At 44.9% G+C, this 17,357-nt stretch overlaps 1 protein-coding gene across 5 annotated transcripts in view; it reads right to left on the bottom strand.

Moving 5' to 3' along the window:
• FGF9 (fibroblast growth factor 9) overlaps positions 1-17,357 on the bottom strand; it is a 48,899-nt gene that overhangs the window by 16,787 nt on the left and 14,755 nt on the right. For 2 of the 5 annotated variants that reach the window (XR_013838263.1, XM_079974208.1), the window contains exon 2: positions 10,420-10,523. Coding sequence is in view for 4 of the 5 variants with exons in the window: in XM_079974208.1 (XP_079830334.1) it covers positions 10,420-10,523 (104 nt within the window). In the remaining variant the exon portion in view is untranslated. The other 3 variants (XM_079974210.1, XM_079974209.1, XM_079974211.1) reach the window with 3 other exon arrangements.

The following is a 17,357-nucleotide window of genomic DNA, read 5'->3' as shown; positions in this document are numbered from 1 at the left end:
AGAACGCATCACAATATCCAAGCCCAAAATAATCACCTAAGCAGCAAGTCCTTGTTTTCAGCCTCAGGATACAGTCAGAGTTATTTTTGAGTAAAAATGCAAAGGACAAGACCATTAACGAGATACTGTGAGACTTCCGCCCAAACTGCATGTCTATTCTGGGTGCTCCCTCTCAGATTTTACAGGCTCACGGTAGGTATAAAGTGATCAATGAAAAACACACCTAAGGCTATATTATTCAAAAGTGGTGTAAAGACAAGTTTTCATTAATTAATCATTAATCATTAATTTTATAATGAATGATTTTAGAGTGTTGTTTGTGCTGTACTTTTGTACTGTTTTATTGTTAGCCGCCCTGAGCCCGGCTTCGGCTGGGGAGGGCGGGATATAAATAAAATTTATTATTATTTATTATTCATACTTCTCAACTGTAGTTTGTATCCTGCTTCTGCTTTGTATCCTGTCCTCCACAACATTCACCCATGCACAAAAAGGTCTCATTCAGACATAATCCTAAGAGGTGGTTTCACTTAGGGATGGTCAATGCGGTTACTTCCAGATGTGGTTTGACTACAATTCTCATCAGTCCTGACTATAAGCCTTGTTGGCTGTGGCTGATTGGAGTTAAGTCCAACAACATCTGGAAGGTGCCATATTGACTACCCCACTATGCAAATGAGCCTCATGAGCTCCCCTCTCCACTAAGACAACCATAAGCAAATCAGAAGTTTCCGCTTCCGTTTTTAACTAACTGCATTTATTCCTTAAAACCTGGACAAACAGTTATTAGTCTCACCCAGATTGTAGGGAAACAAGCCAGCTTCAAACCCCAGAACATTGCTATCCCACATAATATACAAGGTAGGGCTGGGAGACCATTTTATTTGCATTTTAATATCTACTTTCAAAGTAACAGCAAACTGGAATGGAACTATCCTTCAAACTTTGCCCTCTTGCCAATCTTGCAAGGCAAATTACTAAAAAAAAAGGCCCACCTGTGCACCAAAAGAAAGCATATATTGGGCAGGTGTGCAGAACATACAAAATAACATACAAAAATAAATTATATTAGAGCACATTGCTTGCAAAAATGCTTAAATTGGGCAAAATTGCATACAAAAATTGCATATATTAGGAGAATCATTTGAATTTTCCTGCAGGCTTTTTTAAAAAAATAAAAATAAAAATAATGAATGGATAAGGAATGAACTGAACTTAAGGACTGGAAATAGAGAAAAGTCAAAACTAGCAAGATTTACCCATCCCTAATACAAGGGTACCATTTTATCTCTTTTGAGAACATAAATGATTTAGCCAGTAGTTATCTACAAGGTTATCATTTCCTTCCTTCCTACCTATTTTCACACTGTAGCCTACTAAAGCCGAAGAGTTTTCCAGACACTATTCCTTCTCATAACACTATTCATTTATTGATCATATTATACCTTGCTTCACGCACCTCATTGTGTTAGATTCAAGGTCACTATTCTGTGGTCTGACACAAATTCTTTAGGGAAGAGGGATAACATTGCAAAATATGCATTATACCAAGAAGAATCAACATGACCTGAACACATAAGATGGACTGCACACAAAATGCAAAGGTTGCCTCACAAATACTCCAGGTTTTATTTTTCTTGGTTCCTACAAATACACAGAACTCAAGCAGAGGTGCAATAAGAATCAGTGACAAATCACTAATCAAAAATTTTCGTTAATCTTTTGACTTAGCTCAAGGGTAGCCAATGTGGTGCCTCCCAGATGTTGTTGGACTACAATTCCCATCACCCTTGACCACGGGACATAGGAGATGGGAATTGTAGTCCAAAAGCATCTAGAAGGCACCATATTGGCTACTCCTAGCTTAGCCCTTCTGTCCTGTCAAAGAATGTAAGAGTTGAGCTGGGAATCCTGTGACCCTGAAAACAGCACCTAAGATTATTTTTAGTTGGGTCCCAGAAGCTTCATCCTGGGCAAAAGAGAGTAGAACTGTGCAATATCAACCTCTGTGGGTGGCAAACCTTATGAGGCCCCTAAATCGACCAAGTCAGGTGTAAGTATTAGGCACCTAATAATCACCCGCCTACCTGCAAGCTCCAGCTTCAAAAGTAAGGCTGAAAGAGGTGTATTGTTAAATGCATCTTTGCAGGGAGAGAGGGTAAAGAAATGCAAATTGCAACCACCTTGGGTAGGGCATGCCTGACAATTAAGAGGATCAGAGCAGGCATGTGTGACAAATTCAGCCCTTTCCTTACCTGCTACAGCTCTGAGTAGACGCCAAAACAGGCTCTGGTGGCCAAGACTAATATTACATCCAATGGTCCAGTTTCTGCATGTACTGTTGAGGAAAATGAAGGGCAGATGGGGCTTGTCAACCTGGGAAGGAAGCCCATCTAGGAGAAGGAAACTCTGTTCCTAAACCTCCACTGCCTTGCAGATAAACTCACTTGTGAGAAAGGCTTTGGAAGCAAATACTGGGCACCAATCTGTCCTTGCTGCCTTGTACGACATCTTCTGGAAAAGGAAAAGCTAAGGAATTAACCCTAGGCTAATCGGGAGTGGAGTCCCTAAGGCGGTTGGAAGGCATCTTGTATGCTTCCTTCCGACAACACCTGCAGCCAAGCTGGTGCCAAATGCTTTCCTTTGCTTTGAACCACATCAGTGAGGCCGAGAGGTGGGTCATGTCACCTGCGCACACTGCTTTATGGTAGTGAGATGTGGGCAACTTACACCCACCAGAAGCGATGCCTCAACCCCTTGCACACATCCTGTATCAGGAAGATTTTGAGCATGTTCGCACTCCTGTCTCAGTGACAGTCTACACTGGCTTGGTCATGTCCACAGAATAGAAGATGGCAGGATCCCCAAGGAGGGGCTCTACAGGGAGCTGGCTCCAGGAACCCATTGGCAGATCAATGCTGAGTTACAAAGATGTCTGCAAACATCACATGAAGGCTGGCATCATTAACTCCACCGTGTGAGAATCCCTTGCAGACTATCACAGCGCCTGGAGACAATCAGTCAGGCTGTGTATCCACAGCAGTGACCAGAGAAGGGATGGCCACTGGGAGGAGCGCAGAGAGAAGAAACACCATTGCGCATCTGCAGCAGCATAACCGGACCCCTTTATCTGCCCCAACTGCAACAAAACTTGTCTCTCCCACTTTGGTGTCTACAGCCACAACAGGCACAGTAACTTTCCAATGGTTTGACTGCCTCCCAAGACAGACAGATGCCAACCAACAACTTCTTCTAGTGTAGCATTTGCTTTGGTAAGGTAAAGGTAAAGGGACATCTGACCATTAGGTCCAGTCGTGACCGACTCTGGGGTTGTGGTGCTCATCTCGTTTTAAAGGCCAAGGGAGCCGGCGTACAGCTTCCGGGTCATGTGGCCAGCATGACTAAGCTGCTTCTGGCTAACCAGAGCAGTGCACGGAAACGCCGTTTACCTTCCCGCTGGAGCGGTACCTATTTATCTACTTGCACTTTGATGTGCTTTCGAACTGCTAGGTTGGCAGGAGCAGGGACCGAGCAACGGGAGCTCACCCCGTCACGGGGATTTGAACCGCTGACCTTCTGATCGGCAAGCCCTAGGCTCTGTGGTTTAACCCACAGCGCCACCCGCGTCCCCTATTTACTTTGGTACCAGTGGGTAATTTCCTTCCAATGTCAATATTAGATTCAGAATATGTACTACATGGCATTTGTGTCTAGTTTTGAAAAGACAAAGCACAGCTCTGTCTCCTGATAAAATCATGCAAAGCCCTACTATGCTCCTGAAAAGTCCCCATACACGACTGAAAGAAAAACTAAGCACACAACTACTCACACTTCTCCCTTATTAACCATGCCTTTCCCTTGACTCTTCTCTCTCAGTTGTATCCCTCCATTATTGGAATTTACATCATAAGCTCCTTGGGACAAAGACCCATCATTGCTTGAATGTCCACTACATCTTCCTACAATCCATCAAAAGACCATGGCTATATGCAGACTCCATCCATGGCTCCAACCTTAGCCAATTTCCCCCCCCCTCACCCCCTGTTTACCATCTACACTAATGCAGAGTTCCAGAGAACACGAAGTCTTGCACAATATTCTGTAACATTTCAGTTGGCCTAATAAAAGATTTCATATTCCAAGAATTTGTTTTTCCAATAAAACATATCAACATTTATAACCCATTATATAACCCATCATATTTCAGTTTAAAAAGAGTACAACAACATGCTATTATTATGAAGGAACAATATTGTCCTTCTGAAAACACAAAGTTACTAATTTAATCTAACACTATTTGGATCGTTCTAAGTGCAATATTAACTGATGCAAGGCCCTTTCATTGTGTCTGAAAGCTATAATAACTTTGTTGTTTTCTAAATCTCAGGTAGTGGATTAATCTGGTGACAGCAGCAATCTCCCAAAGTTTCTTCATCCATTCTTTAATGCATGTTCACTGACCTCCATGACTTAAAGAGCAATGTCCTCACATATGCACTTAACATATAAGAAACTAATTACCGTATTTTTCGGCCCATAGGACGCACCGGCCCATAGGACGCACCAAGTTTTTTGGGGGGGAAATAAAGAAAAAAAAAATCCCCCCCCGGCGCTTGTGGGGCCGGCGGCGGGGAGAAGCGCTCTTCTCCCCGCCACCCGCCTGCAGACCAGGTCCGGGGACAGCGGGAAGACACGCTGCGCCTCCCAGCTGTCCCCGGAGCTTGCGGGGCAGGCAGCGGGGAGAAGCGCTCTTCTCCCCACCGCCCGCCTGCAGACCACATGGGGAGACAGCGGGATGGCGGCGTTCCGCCTCCCCGCTGTCCCCCGACCTTGTGGGGCTGGCGCTGCGGCTCTCCTGAAGCCTGGAGAGCGAGAGGGGTCAGTACGCACCGACCCTTCTCGCTCTCCAGGCTTCAGCGAAAGCCTGCATTCGCTCCATAGGACGCACACACATTTCCCCTTCATTTTTGGAGGGGGAAAAGTGCGTCCTATAGAGCGAAAAATACGGTATTTATGTTCTGGTCCCACCAAGCTTTCCACATAATTAAATAAAATGAATAGTGGTTGAAGATGATTTCCATAACTTAAGACCTTTTAAACTTGGTTTCTTCCAATATTTTCTGACAATCACATTCCCACCACATAAGGGTAGGGGAAATCACCTATTTTCTTTTTGGCATGTCCAACATTTAGTGGGATAAAAGAATTGCCCTAATGTGGATACTTGATTTTTTCTTATGGTCAACACAGGTACTTTTGCTTGGCTTGGGTTACTCTGTGAAGTGCCCTGTACACAGATGGTATTGTCCCTGAATAAATCTGGCCCTACTCATAGTTGTGGACATGTCTTCTTAGATCTGGTGTTTACCTCTGTGGACGTGGGTGATCTGACACTAAGTTCCAGTGGAACAAAAGAAGTGCCATGATCAGATCACTTCCTGGTGCAACTAGACTTTTCCATAACCCAGTACATACGTTGAGTGTAAACCCACTAGCATAATTAGAAAGGCAGTACCCACAAGTCCAGCCAACTGAGCCCAGAACTCCTGCTGATGCCACAGCTGGGACATCCTGCAGCTGTTGGACAGTCCGCCCCTGACCACTAGGATCCCTGCTCCTGCCACTGCCCAGTCAGCCTATCAGGGCAGTGGGTGGGGGGAGCCAAGTCGGATCACATCACCAGGGATGTGTGTCTATGCCATGTTGCAACACTGAATAGTTCATGAAGGCATCTCTCCCAGGCCCACATCAAACCTGGAACCTGATACTGTAGCCTAGGGCCCCTTCTGGTACTGTTATTAATAACAGTAACAAGGACAACATGGACCCTGAGATCATCCTCTGAGGCCTTCTTCATGTGCCTCCTCCATGAGAGGTCCAGAGGGTGGTAACACAAGAACAGGCCTTTTCTGCAGTAGCTCCGTTTGTGGAATTCTCTCCCCAGGGAGGCTCGCCTGGCACCTTCATTATACATATAGCGTTCGTCTTTATCCAGGGCTTTGGCTGATTAATACCCTATGCCATTTTAAAATGTGTTGGGTGGCGGGTGGGGTCATTGGGTTGCCTTTTATTTTATTTTTATTATGTATTTTGTGTTTTCTACATTGTAATTTTATGTTGTAAGTCGCCCTTAGAGCTACGGATGAAGGGCATATACAAATTTAATGAACAAACAAAGGAACAGCCTCTGTATTTAGATTTCTCTATAGATTATATATATGAGGGGGAACCAACACTTGTTCTCAAGATGCTCTTGGGCTTCAACTCCCACCAACTCTGACCATTATGCCATACTTGCTGGGGCTGATGGGAGTTGTAGTCCAACAAAACCCTTGACAAACATGATTGACAACTTTGAAAGAGGTTACTCTGTTGCAGCAGCAGAGTCTGTTGGCACTTTGAATTCTAACCTGGCAACGCCTCTGGAAATTGCCTACAGTGTATATGGTTTATAATACAGCAAAAAAAAAACACCCCGCCCCCAAAAGCTGAAAAAAATGGGGAATGCCTATCACTTAGCAAACATTAGTACTGCAATGTCAGCAGCCAGTAACAATTCTTTAGCTTTTGGCATCCTGCAATGCCATCTTTGCACAAGCTCCTCAAGGCTGCACCAGCACACTGGTTGGCACAACCCAATATCCTGAGCACTTATTTGTTGGCACATGCCTCAAGACCCAGAAGGATAGGGGGAAATGAAATGGTTCCAGGCCACAACAGTATTTGCGCTACTGTTGGCAGCTGCTGAAATATGGGTACTAATTTTGCCAGTGTCAACAAGGCCCTAAAGGATCATGAATATTAGATGCTATGTTTCATTGGAACTAATGGAATTAGATCACAGCCACTTTTCATCACGTTGCAGTCTGACGGCAAGACCCATCTTCTGTGTACAGTTTTCAAAGCCAACTCCGCTGGCCTAGGGGTTCAATCCACCAGGAATTTCTCCTACGCAAGCCCCGCCAGCGGAAGTGGGAATTGCACAAAAGCACAGCTTATGCCCCAGACATAAAGCTGCCAAGTACTTCATTAGCTCCTTGTACGTTAAATTTTCAGTTTATATAAAAGAAAGCTTCCGTAGTTCAGTATGACATTAAAGCTCTCAGAAGCATCAATTGCAAAAGTTAACACAGGAAGGATGAATGCCAGCTCATATACAAAATTAACGACTTTTCAAATCTATTTTGTTTGTATAAAAATGCAGTTTCATGCCTTCCTTTGTAGAACACTTAAATATCTGCTTTTTAGTTTTAAAAAGTATTAAAGGCTTAATTAGGGTTTAATTAAGGTAGTGTTAATGGTTTCTTTGACTAATAAAATTACAGACAGCCTTTTTTAAAAAAAACTTTCTACTCCTGTCAGCAGGTTACTGTATACTGTAGATCTGGATATCATCACATTGTAATACAACTTTCTGTGGTGCAATAGGTACATAACTGAATCTTCTTGCTCTTCTTTAATGTATTATAACTTTCACTTTCTCTTATTCCACCGTAAATGACAGACCCTCCCTGTTCTGTCCTTCATCTTTAACCATTTGTGATATATAACCTGTGCTTCTTTCGTGACAGTACTCACTGGAACGGAGTACCAACACCTCTTTTTGTTGCCCATGGCAGCCATTTTGTGATGGCACCCGCGGCACTTTTATCAATAGTACCGGCACCTCATTTATTTTTATTTTTTTACCAAAACAAGCCCTGTATATAACACAAATGGTATCCATCAGTACTGTGTATTCCCCATCTCCCCTCCACCCTGCACCACTATTTTACACCCCACACAAATTCTCACAAAGCTAGGCTTTATCCTCTGCATTTATTTTATGTTTTTATGTATTCCAGTGCCATCAGTTCCAACGATGCCACTGAATTAGGACACAACCCTTTCTGAGCACAAGATGCTGGCCAGCAATATATCAATGGAACATGAGATGGAGAAGGTTGATATCTGGTTGGCGACAACAATTTGAGCATATGGCGACCTTCATGGCCACCTTGACATTTGTGCCTACTCCCAGAGCTGACTGGCCCAAAAAGGGCCCAGGTGCAACCTTCTGAATCTCTAGCTTGGGGGATCAAAGACAGCACTGCTTGGAAAGAAACCTACCCAAAGACTTGGGCAATCATGATCAATAAGAGCGGACAGTAGTGAGCTTGACAGCCCAGCCATCTGATCTGGTCTAAGGTAGCATGTGTTCAGTTTTATTGTTCTTATTTCTCTCTATGTGTGATACTGCCAGTCTTCACAAAACAGCATCAACGAAATTCTTCTCATTAGCTTTCCAGAGCTTCCCTTCAGACTTTGTGGTAGGATACAGCACACTTGCTCAGCCAGTACAACTCATGATCATCCTTTGGCTCCATGCAGCATCCTTTGACTCTTTACATATGCAGCTGCCTCAAAGTGCCTTTTGAGGCTTGTAGGGCTGCATCCAATCGTTTTGTGGATGAAGGCAACTCAGACTCCTTATCCCTTCCCGTTCTCAAAACGTGTTCGGCCAACCAACCTTTGTGTATGTGAGGTCTCCTCTTTTCATGCCTGCATTTGGTGGCCCCCTCATCTTTCTGTCTTTATGAATTACGTAGGCTGACATGCATGACTATTCTTAAATGTCACCCTGAAGTAGGAATGAAACTGAGGGTTAAAAAAAAGGGGGTGTCCAAGCCAGGCTAAGGTTGTGGGTAGCAGAGCCAAAAATCCTCTGACTGAAGCCAGAGAAGCTATCCTTTTGTCCCGGAGAAAGACAAGCTCACCATTAGGCAGAGTGGAGCAGCCGCCTCAGGCAGCTAATTTTGGGTGCCATGAAAGGGAAGTGAAGGGTTAGTGAAATTTATTGCTGTTGTATCTTTCCTGCAAGTGAGGAAGAAAGGGACTTGCAGGATGGCCGAGGAACCAAGTTAACTTGACCAGGCTTGGGTACTACAAACTAGTGGGTGCCATTTGCTGTCCTGCCTCAGGAAGGAAAACATACTGGGCCATCTCAGATGAGGGGTAATGGAGGCCTAACTCCAGGTTTTCGTACCTGACCTAACTAATACAGTGGTGCCCCGCAAGACGAATGCCTCGCAAGACGGAAAACCCGCTAGACGAAAGGGTTTTCCGTTTTGGAGGTGCTTCGCAAAACGAATTTCCTATGGGCTTGCTTCGCAAGACGAAAATGTCTTGCGAGTTCCTGCGGTTTTTTTTTTCTCCCCCCCCCTTTTTCTAAGCCGCTAAGCCGCTTATCAGCTGATCCGCTAAGCCGCTTAACAGCTGATCCGCTAAGCCACTTATCAGCTGATCCGCTAAGCTGCTTATCAGCTGATCCGCTAAGCCCCTAAGCCGCTAATAGCGCTAATCCGCTAATGGGCTTGCTTCGCAAGACGAAAAAACCGCAAGACGGAGAGACTCGCGGAACGGATTCTTTTCGTCTTGCGAGGCACCACTGTAGAAAGAATCCATACTAATAGTCAGTTGCAGGTGCCAGTGCTCTGTTCCCTTCACCTCAGATGGACTCTACTGCTTCTTCCTTGGTATAGAATCGACTATTTAAAAGAACCCAGAGCAAAGGAGAACCATCCTATAATATCTTCCCATGGCTTCATAGATGGGCGTAAACCTTCCTGTGCAGCTTAGGTAGCAATTACACTGGACATAACTTCAAGCTTTGACAACTTCAAGATATTCTGGATAGCTAAGCAAACATGCACCTTGACATGATGAAATAAGTGGAATTTCTCATTCTTTCTGATAGTCTGGCATATAAAATGCGTGAACAGAAGCAAGGCTCTAGAAATATAACGTAGCCATAGATTTGAGGTAGCCAACAGCGTCCTGCAGATGTTTTGGACTACAACCTCCATCATTCCTGACCATTGCTGCAGATGATGGGCACTGTAGTCCAAAACACTGGAGGGCACCACGTTGGCTACCCCTGCCGCAGAACGTTCCATGGTGGCTAGAATGCCTTGGAAATGTACCTTTCCAAGCGCATATACCTCCACCCTCCCATCATGGCCTGGTTCTGCTGATTACTATACTATGTAAGAGTACTGCAAACAGCACAGGAGCGCATCTGTTAACAGCAGCCATTCGCAGAGAGCAGTAGTATCATCCAAAGTGCTATGCCAGCTTAACATCCTAGGTGAGCTTACCACACCAGCACAAAACTACAGGTTGTGAGAATGCAAGTACATCCCAGCTTTTATGTTTATTTAATGAAAACACAGGATCAATCTGTCAAACTAAGAAACAGCGTCTTGTTTATCTTTCTTAACTGGATTCTAGTACCTTTGACCAGAAATGTGCACAATGCATTGTTTTACAAGTGCATGATCTTCTAGGAGCTGCAGATAGCCATTTAACGACCACAGTAACCATAATAGCACGTTTAAAGAACACAGAGGCCAAGATTTTTCAAAACCACAAGGAACTTACCGAGCCATATAGTTCTCCTTTCTCGTTCATTCCCAGATAAAGTCCACTGTCGACCCCTCGAATGCTTACCAGGCCCACTGCTATACTGATAAATTCCAGGATACCTGCAAAACACAACACACACAAAATGTCCATAACATTTCCATTCACAAATTTAGCACTTGCGGAGTCAACTTTGAAATTGACTCAGTGGCATTACAAAGATGGCAGATGTTTTCCACCAGAAAGAAAAATGCCAACAGATGAGTAATTATTAGAGATAAAGACATCCCTCCCGAAATTATGCAATGCAGACGGGAGAGGAGTGCCAAGTGAAAAGCTCAGCCTTTCAAGGAGGGCTACTTGTTCAAAGAGATTTTTCTTAAGTCCTTCCAATCAAGTACCTGACCAGACCCAATGTTCCAGCAATCCTCTGGCATGCTGGGGCATGCAGAAAGGTTTGTAAAGTTATTTACAGGCTGCTCGTTGTTTTTTAAAAGGTATTTATGTGATCGGCTGCGAAAGATTGCTCAGAATCTGTTGAAGATTGAATGCGGAGCTTACAAAACACAACTTCAGGTCTAAAATCAGGCGAGAGGAACCTTTCTTCAGTCTAAGGGGCACGTTAACCTTACCAGAGGGACGCAGGTGGCGCTGTGGGTTAAAGCCTCAGCGCCTAGGGCTTGCCGATCGAAAGGTCGGCGGTTCGAATCCCTGCGGCAGGGTGCGCTCCCGCTGCTCGGTCCCAGCGTCTGCCAACCTAGCAGCTCGAAAGCACCTCCGGGTGCAAGTAGATAAATAGGGACCGCTTACCAGCGGGAAGGTAAACGGCGTTTCCGTGTGCGGCTCTGGCTCTGGCTCTGGCTCTGGCCAGAGCAGCGATGTCACGCTGGCCACGTGACCCGGAAGTGTCTCCGGACAGCGCTGGCCCCTGGCCTCTTAAGTGAGATGGGCGCACAACCCCAGAGTCAAGACTGGCCCGTACGGGCAGGGGTACCTTTACCTTTTACCTTAACCTTACCAGGCCACCAGGTTCCCCATCCCTGGTCTAAATATGTGTTTTATACACACACACACACACACACACACACACACACACACACACACACACACACACGTGTGGAAACCTGCATTATGTTCAGGAACTGTAATTAAACTGCATTGTCCTGTTAAGTACAACCAGTGCCAGCTATAGGGGGATTGAACAACCCTCAATGCCCACTCAATGCCAACTGCTGCTGCTCTGCCTCACTTCTGCTTGCCCCATCTGCAGTATAGATTAAAGCAGTATCACACCATGGCTTCCCCCCAAAGAATCCTGGGAACTGTAGTTTGTACTGAGAATTGTTAAAGGTAAAGGTAAAGGTACCCCTGCCCGTATGGGCCAGTCTTGACAGACTCTGGGGTTGTGCGCCCATCTCACTTTAAGAGGCCAGGGGCCAGCGCTGTCCGGAGACACTTCCGGGTCACGTGGCTAGCGTGACATCGCTGCTCTGGCCAGAGCCAGAGCCGCACACGGAAACGCCGTTTACCTTCCCGCTGGTAAGCGGTCCCTATTTATCTACTTGCACCCAGAGGTGCTTTCGAACTGCTAGGTTGGCAGGCGCTGGGACCGAGCAGCGGGAGCGCACCCCGCCGCAGGGATTCGAACCGCCGACCTTTCGATCGGCAAGCCCTAGGCGCTGAGGCTTTAACCCACAGCGCCACCTGCGTCCCTGAGAATTGTTAAGAGACCCTTATTCACTTCACAGAACTAAAATTCCCAGAGTTTCCTGGGAAGAGGGGTTGACTGTTAAGCCACTCTGATAACTGTTGCTGTGAGGTCACTGTAGCTGTGAAAAGGCATTTCCTAGCAACTCTCAGCAGGTGTCCAACCATGCTGACCCTTGAAGCCAGCCCTCCCTCAGACTAGGAGAAATGCTCCTGCAGGCCTGTAGTAAGAGCCTTGCCAGAGAACAGTAGAAAACTTCCTTAATAACTTAATAAACCTACTATGTTACCACAACTGGTGCGGAGCCTTAATTTAGTGATTAAGGTTCGACGGACAATAAAGGTACACGCTATACCTTTAAAGTACATTCGAAACACATTTTTCTCCTCAAAGAATTCTGGGCACAGTAGTTGCTGGGAATGGTATCTGTGAGGGGTAAACTACAGTGCCCAGAATTCTTTGAGGGGAAGAACGTGCTTCAAATGTGCTTTAAAGGTGCAGCACGTACACAGCTCAAGTCCCAATGTTCCTTCCGCCCTTTTGCTTCAGGAAAAGCCACCCCAGAATGAGTCGATCTGGAGGAGAAGCAGTAGGAATAGAGGATTTGATCCATGGTTATGCTTCAAATTACACCTGCCACACACCCACTAGCAACCCAACCTTGCAAGGTGTCCAATTCCTCATTTATTTATGTGTATGAAAAGGGAAACATGGGGAGGGAAGCAGCGGATGGGACAATTTGGAACAGGGGAACAAAGGGCAGCGAATGCATAAGCATCACCTCACTCCCTCCCCGCTTCTTCATCAGATTACCTACCAACAAAAGTACCTTTTCTGGAATAAAACAGGCCATTAGGATTTGGCTGATTGTCTAGTTGGGCTTTATATCAGTATCTCGGTATTACCTATAAATAATGAAGACTACCCACTCCCCACCCCAAATAAACTAGATACCTACAGTCCAAAGTTTGTCTGTAACCAATATTTGCCATCCAGTTCTCAAATTCCCAAACCCTTGTCTCCCTCACTTCCCACAATAGCCAAATCTGGCCCAAGTCTTCTCTGAGCATTCCCCTCAACCCATGCCTCCCTCTCTACCTTCCCTCCAACTCCTCTGCTGCTAAATTGACCTATCACAGTCTCCTTGAAGTCACAGCCCACCTCTCTTTCTCCATATTTCCCCTTCTTCCTCCTTCACTGCTTAATTCAACTCCTTCATAGACAGCCAACTGACCCCCCTTCAGCCCGTGTTCCCAATCCTGCCCCCTGCAGCAAACAGCCCCTCCAGTCCTTCCGCAAGACTCTTGGCAACCTTTCCATTTCTACCAAACCAATTGTCAACTTGCCTCATAGCAACTGATCTGATTTTGCATATTACACCATTAACCTTTCCCCCCTAATAGTTCATGTTTGTCCACATCTCCACTGAACAGATTGCCTATATTACACAATTCCTTTCCCCTCCCAAAAGCAAGGATTTGTCCACATCAGCAGTTACAAGGATGTTGTTGTTATTTATTAGTCACTTTATTCATGGAAATGATTCAAAGCAGCTTACAGGTGTTGTCATAATTAAACCATGTCAGTCAACAGCAAGTGTCTTTGTGTTCACGGCCTGTTTATGAGCTTCTCATAGGCCTCTACTATGCAAAACAGGATTCTGGATTCAGCAGAACCATTCTTATGTTCTTATGAAAGGATTTTGCAGATGGGCAACCAACAGCAACCAGGTTTTACTGTGTCATATCTCAGAGAGAGAGAGAGAGAGAGAGAGAGAGAGAGAGAGAGAGATAACACAGCAAAACCTGGTTGTATATAGATTGACAACATTGCTAAGGAGTGTGTCTTGCCAAACAAATCTCTAAAAAAATACACTATTCTTCCAAGTGTAATCAAAGGTCAAGATATCTCACATGTATTGTTAGAAACTCACATATATACAGTAAGCTAGGTGCCAAATGGCTCCTTAAACCAAGATTACAGTCACCAAAAATGGAATGTATAGTTGCAATTTTGGGGTCAGATGGCTCAAAAGACTTTTTGGTTCCTGAAATTTGTTCCGATTGTGCAGATAAAATATCACAGATAGAATTCTACAGGATATGTTCCAGTGTGTGAAAACATGCAAGATCCAAGGTTCCCCAGCCTGCACTTCCAGATGGCGGAGACATCAGACGCCATCCCAGCACCTGGGCAACTTCACTTGGTCACAAGCGGTCAATAGCCAGGTGCAAAATGCACCTGGAAAATTTCAAATGCTGCTCACATAGTATGGCAAACATGGGGAACCTGCGACCCTCCAGATGTTGGGCTCCAACTCACATAATCTCCAACCACTGTCCATGTTGACTTTGGCTGATGAAAGTTAAGAGCCCAAAATAACCAGAATTCCACCAGTTTCTCTCTGCTGCTCTATCCTTACCTTCAGGAACGGACATAGGAACTTGCTTTATATTGAGTCAAGATCATTGGTCCATCTAACTTAGTAACATCAAACTGACAGACAGTGGCTGTCCAAGGTTCCAGACTGGGGACACTCCCAGCCCTAAAAATACCAGGGATTGAACCTGCAACTTTTCTGCACTCAAATCAGATGCTCTGTCACTGAGCTACAGCCCTTTCCCTATAGGTGGAAGAGAAACTCAGAAGTTGGAGAGAAAGAATGGGACAGAGAAAATAGCTGTTTCTCAGACAGATTCACCCAATGCCAGTTTTTGTTCAGGCCATGGTCCTACCAGGAATATCTGTGAACCAGTGGATGTGGCCTCCTTTAAACCCTCCTCTAAAAATGTTACCCAAACAATTATTGCACGTCACATTACATTTATGTTTGTTTGTTTATTTATTTATTATTGAAATGTTTAAAGCTCCACTAAAACTTGATAGGATGTTGTACAAAGGCCCCGAGGCCACCAGGTCAAAATCTATTTTAAAAACAAGGCAAAAGATGAGTTAGAGAAGAACAGAGAAAGAGTGTGGTTGTAAAAATGGAAAGCCAAAGGAGAAAGATGGAATGGTAACAGGCAGAAATCTGAAAGGGTATTCCAATGAAAGCAAATATATGAGGAAGACAAACGTTGGGGGGGGGGAGTGACCAACAGAAAAGCTGTTACACAGATTATGGAGCGATTCATTTTGCATCTTTCACAAAGGAGCAATAGCAATAGCAGCCTCAGCAGCATAGATCTATCAACAACAGGTAGAAGCCAAGAGATAGTTTTGTAACCAAGATTGCAAAGATGAGTACTGCTGTACCTTTCTCTAAGGCAGCGGTTCCCAAACTTTTTAATATGGTGGCCCGCAAGTCAAAAATTCACTGATTTATTGCAACAAGTGTCAAGACAGCATTATAACAAGCCAACTAAACAAAAAGTTGTAAGAGATATTCATCATGTCAGTTAAGGATTGCAAGCAATAAAAAAAGCTTGCACAGGCTTTGTGACCCACTTGCTAGTCTAAGAGAACACTATTGATTATTGCTGTATATTTTACTCATCACTGCATTGATAACTCCAGCTTAGTAAAAGGCAATCTGCCCATTTTAAATTGTTTGCATTCTTACGAAGTAATAAAACAGAACAAAAAAATCAGCATTCTTCTGCTAGGTGCAATACTTCTAGTACAGTATCTGATACAAACAGCCCATTGCAAAGCTTTCACCATGTTCAGAGCTACATAATCAGGGCTCCAAATCTTGTAAAACTGTAAAACTTTCACCAAACTATCAAGTTACCCCTGTGTACATATAATCACCAAGCAATTTTAAGAGAGGCCAATTCTTAGGTTATGTGCCTATTGTCCAATATTGTAGGCTCTGGGTTTATAAACCTGGTATCTTTCATTCTGGTGTAAAAGTAAATTGGGAGTGAAATTGCTACTCCAATTTCAGATGGCCGGGTCACACACTGCTGACCACCGGAAAGTAAAACGCTGCTAACCCTGTAGCTGATTTTTTCAAGTCGGTTGTGTCTCTGTTCTTGAGAAGTCTGTGAAACCCACAAACAACAGAGTTTACATATTACAATAGGAAATGCTTCAGTTTTATTACTCTTTGCTCGGCACACTCCCTTAGGGAAAACTATCCAGAGACACATCTGAACCCTACGTAAATCAAAGCGCAAATCACTCTGGATCGTGCCCACTGTCCATAATATGAGTTTTGCCAAGTCAGCAGATGTATTGTTTAATTCAAGGCACTTTTGAATGTTTCCAGGACATAAATAATGTGCTCATTCAGTTAATAGTAGCACATACAGTCTAAGGCTGTGGTTTTCAACCAGTGTACCGTGGCACCCTCAGGTGCCTTGAATGATGGTCAGGGGTGCCACGGGCAACACTGACATCTGTCCCTCTTTCCTTCCTTCCTTCCTTCCTTCCTTCCTTCCTTCCTTCCTTCCTTCCTTCCTTCCTTCTCTCCTCTGATGCCTTCTTGTGTCTCTGCTTCCCAAAGGCTTGCACAGCTGTTTGTTGCAGCAGCCCTGGCTACAAGCTCCCCAGGCGAATGGTGCCTCTGAGGCTGGCCAGGGGGTGCTTCCCAGGCCCCTGTGGGGCAGTGGAAGGAAGCACGTCTCTTTGGGGCAGGGAGTACAGCTCAGAGACCAGGGGCAAAAGATGCAGCTACCCAGAGGACTCCCAAGGAGAGGGAAGAGGAGAGGAGTCTGAGGAAACACTTCACAAGGGAAGGTGTTTGAAAAAGGGTGAGGAGCTGCCAACCTTGTAGGCAAGGGGTGACATAATTAGGTTCCTGAGCCCCACAGGGGTGCTGCAGAAAGAAAGTTGTTGGTCAAGGGAGCCATGGACTCAAAAATGCTGAAAACCTCTGGTCTAAGGGCTGAATCATATGCTAACTTCACAGATTGCTAAGGTTTGTATCCTGCCTCTCCAAATCCTTTAACACTCAAAGGCTTGTAAGCATGCAATCCAGGATAATGTTTCATTTGCAAAGATCAAACATAACTTTGCCACTAGAGCCAAAGTGACAAGGCATACGCCATACACAATGACATTCCTAACATGCTATCAACTGGCCAACCCATTGCACTTTGCAGGATTTCGTTCATTTCCCCTGATTGCTTTAAAACCCGAACTAGTACGCACTGCTGAATATGACCCTGATAGTTACAGCTCCAGGGTAATGTTGTTATAGGATTGGCAGGGCTGGTTTGTATGTCGTCTTTGGAGCCACTCCCAGCCTGTGGCTTTATATCTGGAAGATGGCATTCTGTAGACAGAGAGACTGCTTAAGCGG

This window comes from Podarcis cretensis, assembly GCF_951804945.1.
Source record: "Podarcis cretensis genome assembly, chromosome: 4".
Classification (NCBI taxonomy): domain Eukaryota; kingdom Metazoa; phylum Chordata; class Lepidosauria; order Squamata; family Lacertidae; genus Podarcis; species Podarcis cretensis.
Note: the sequence above shows the minus strand (reverse complement) of the source record. Positions and strands in the feature narration are given on the sequence as shown.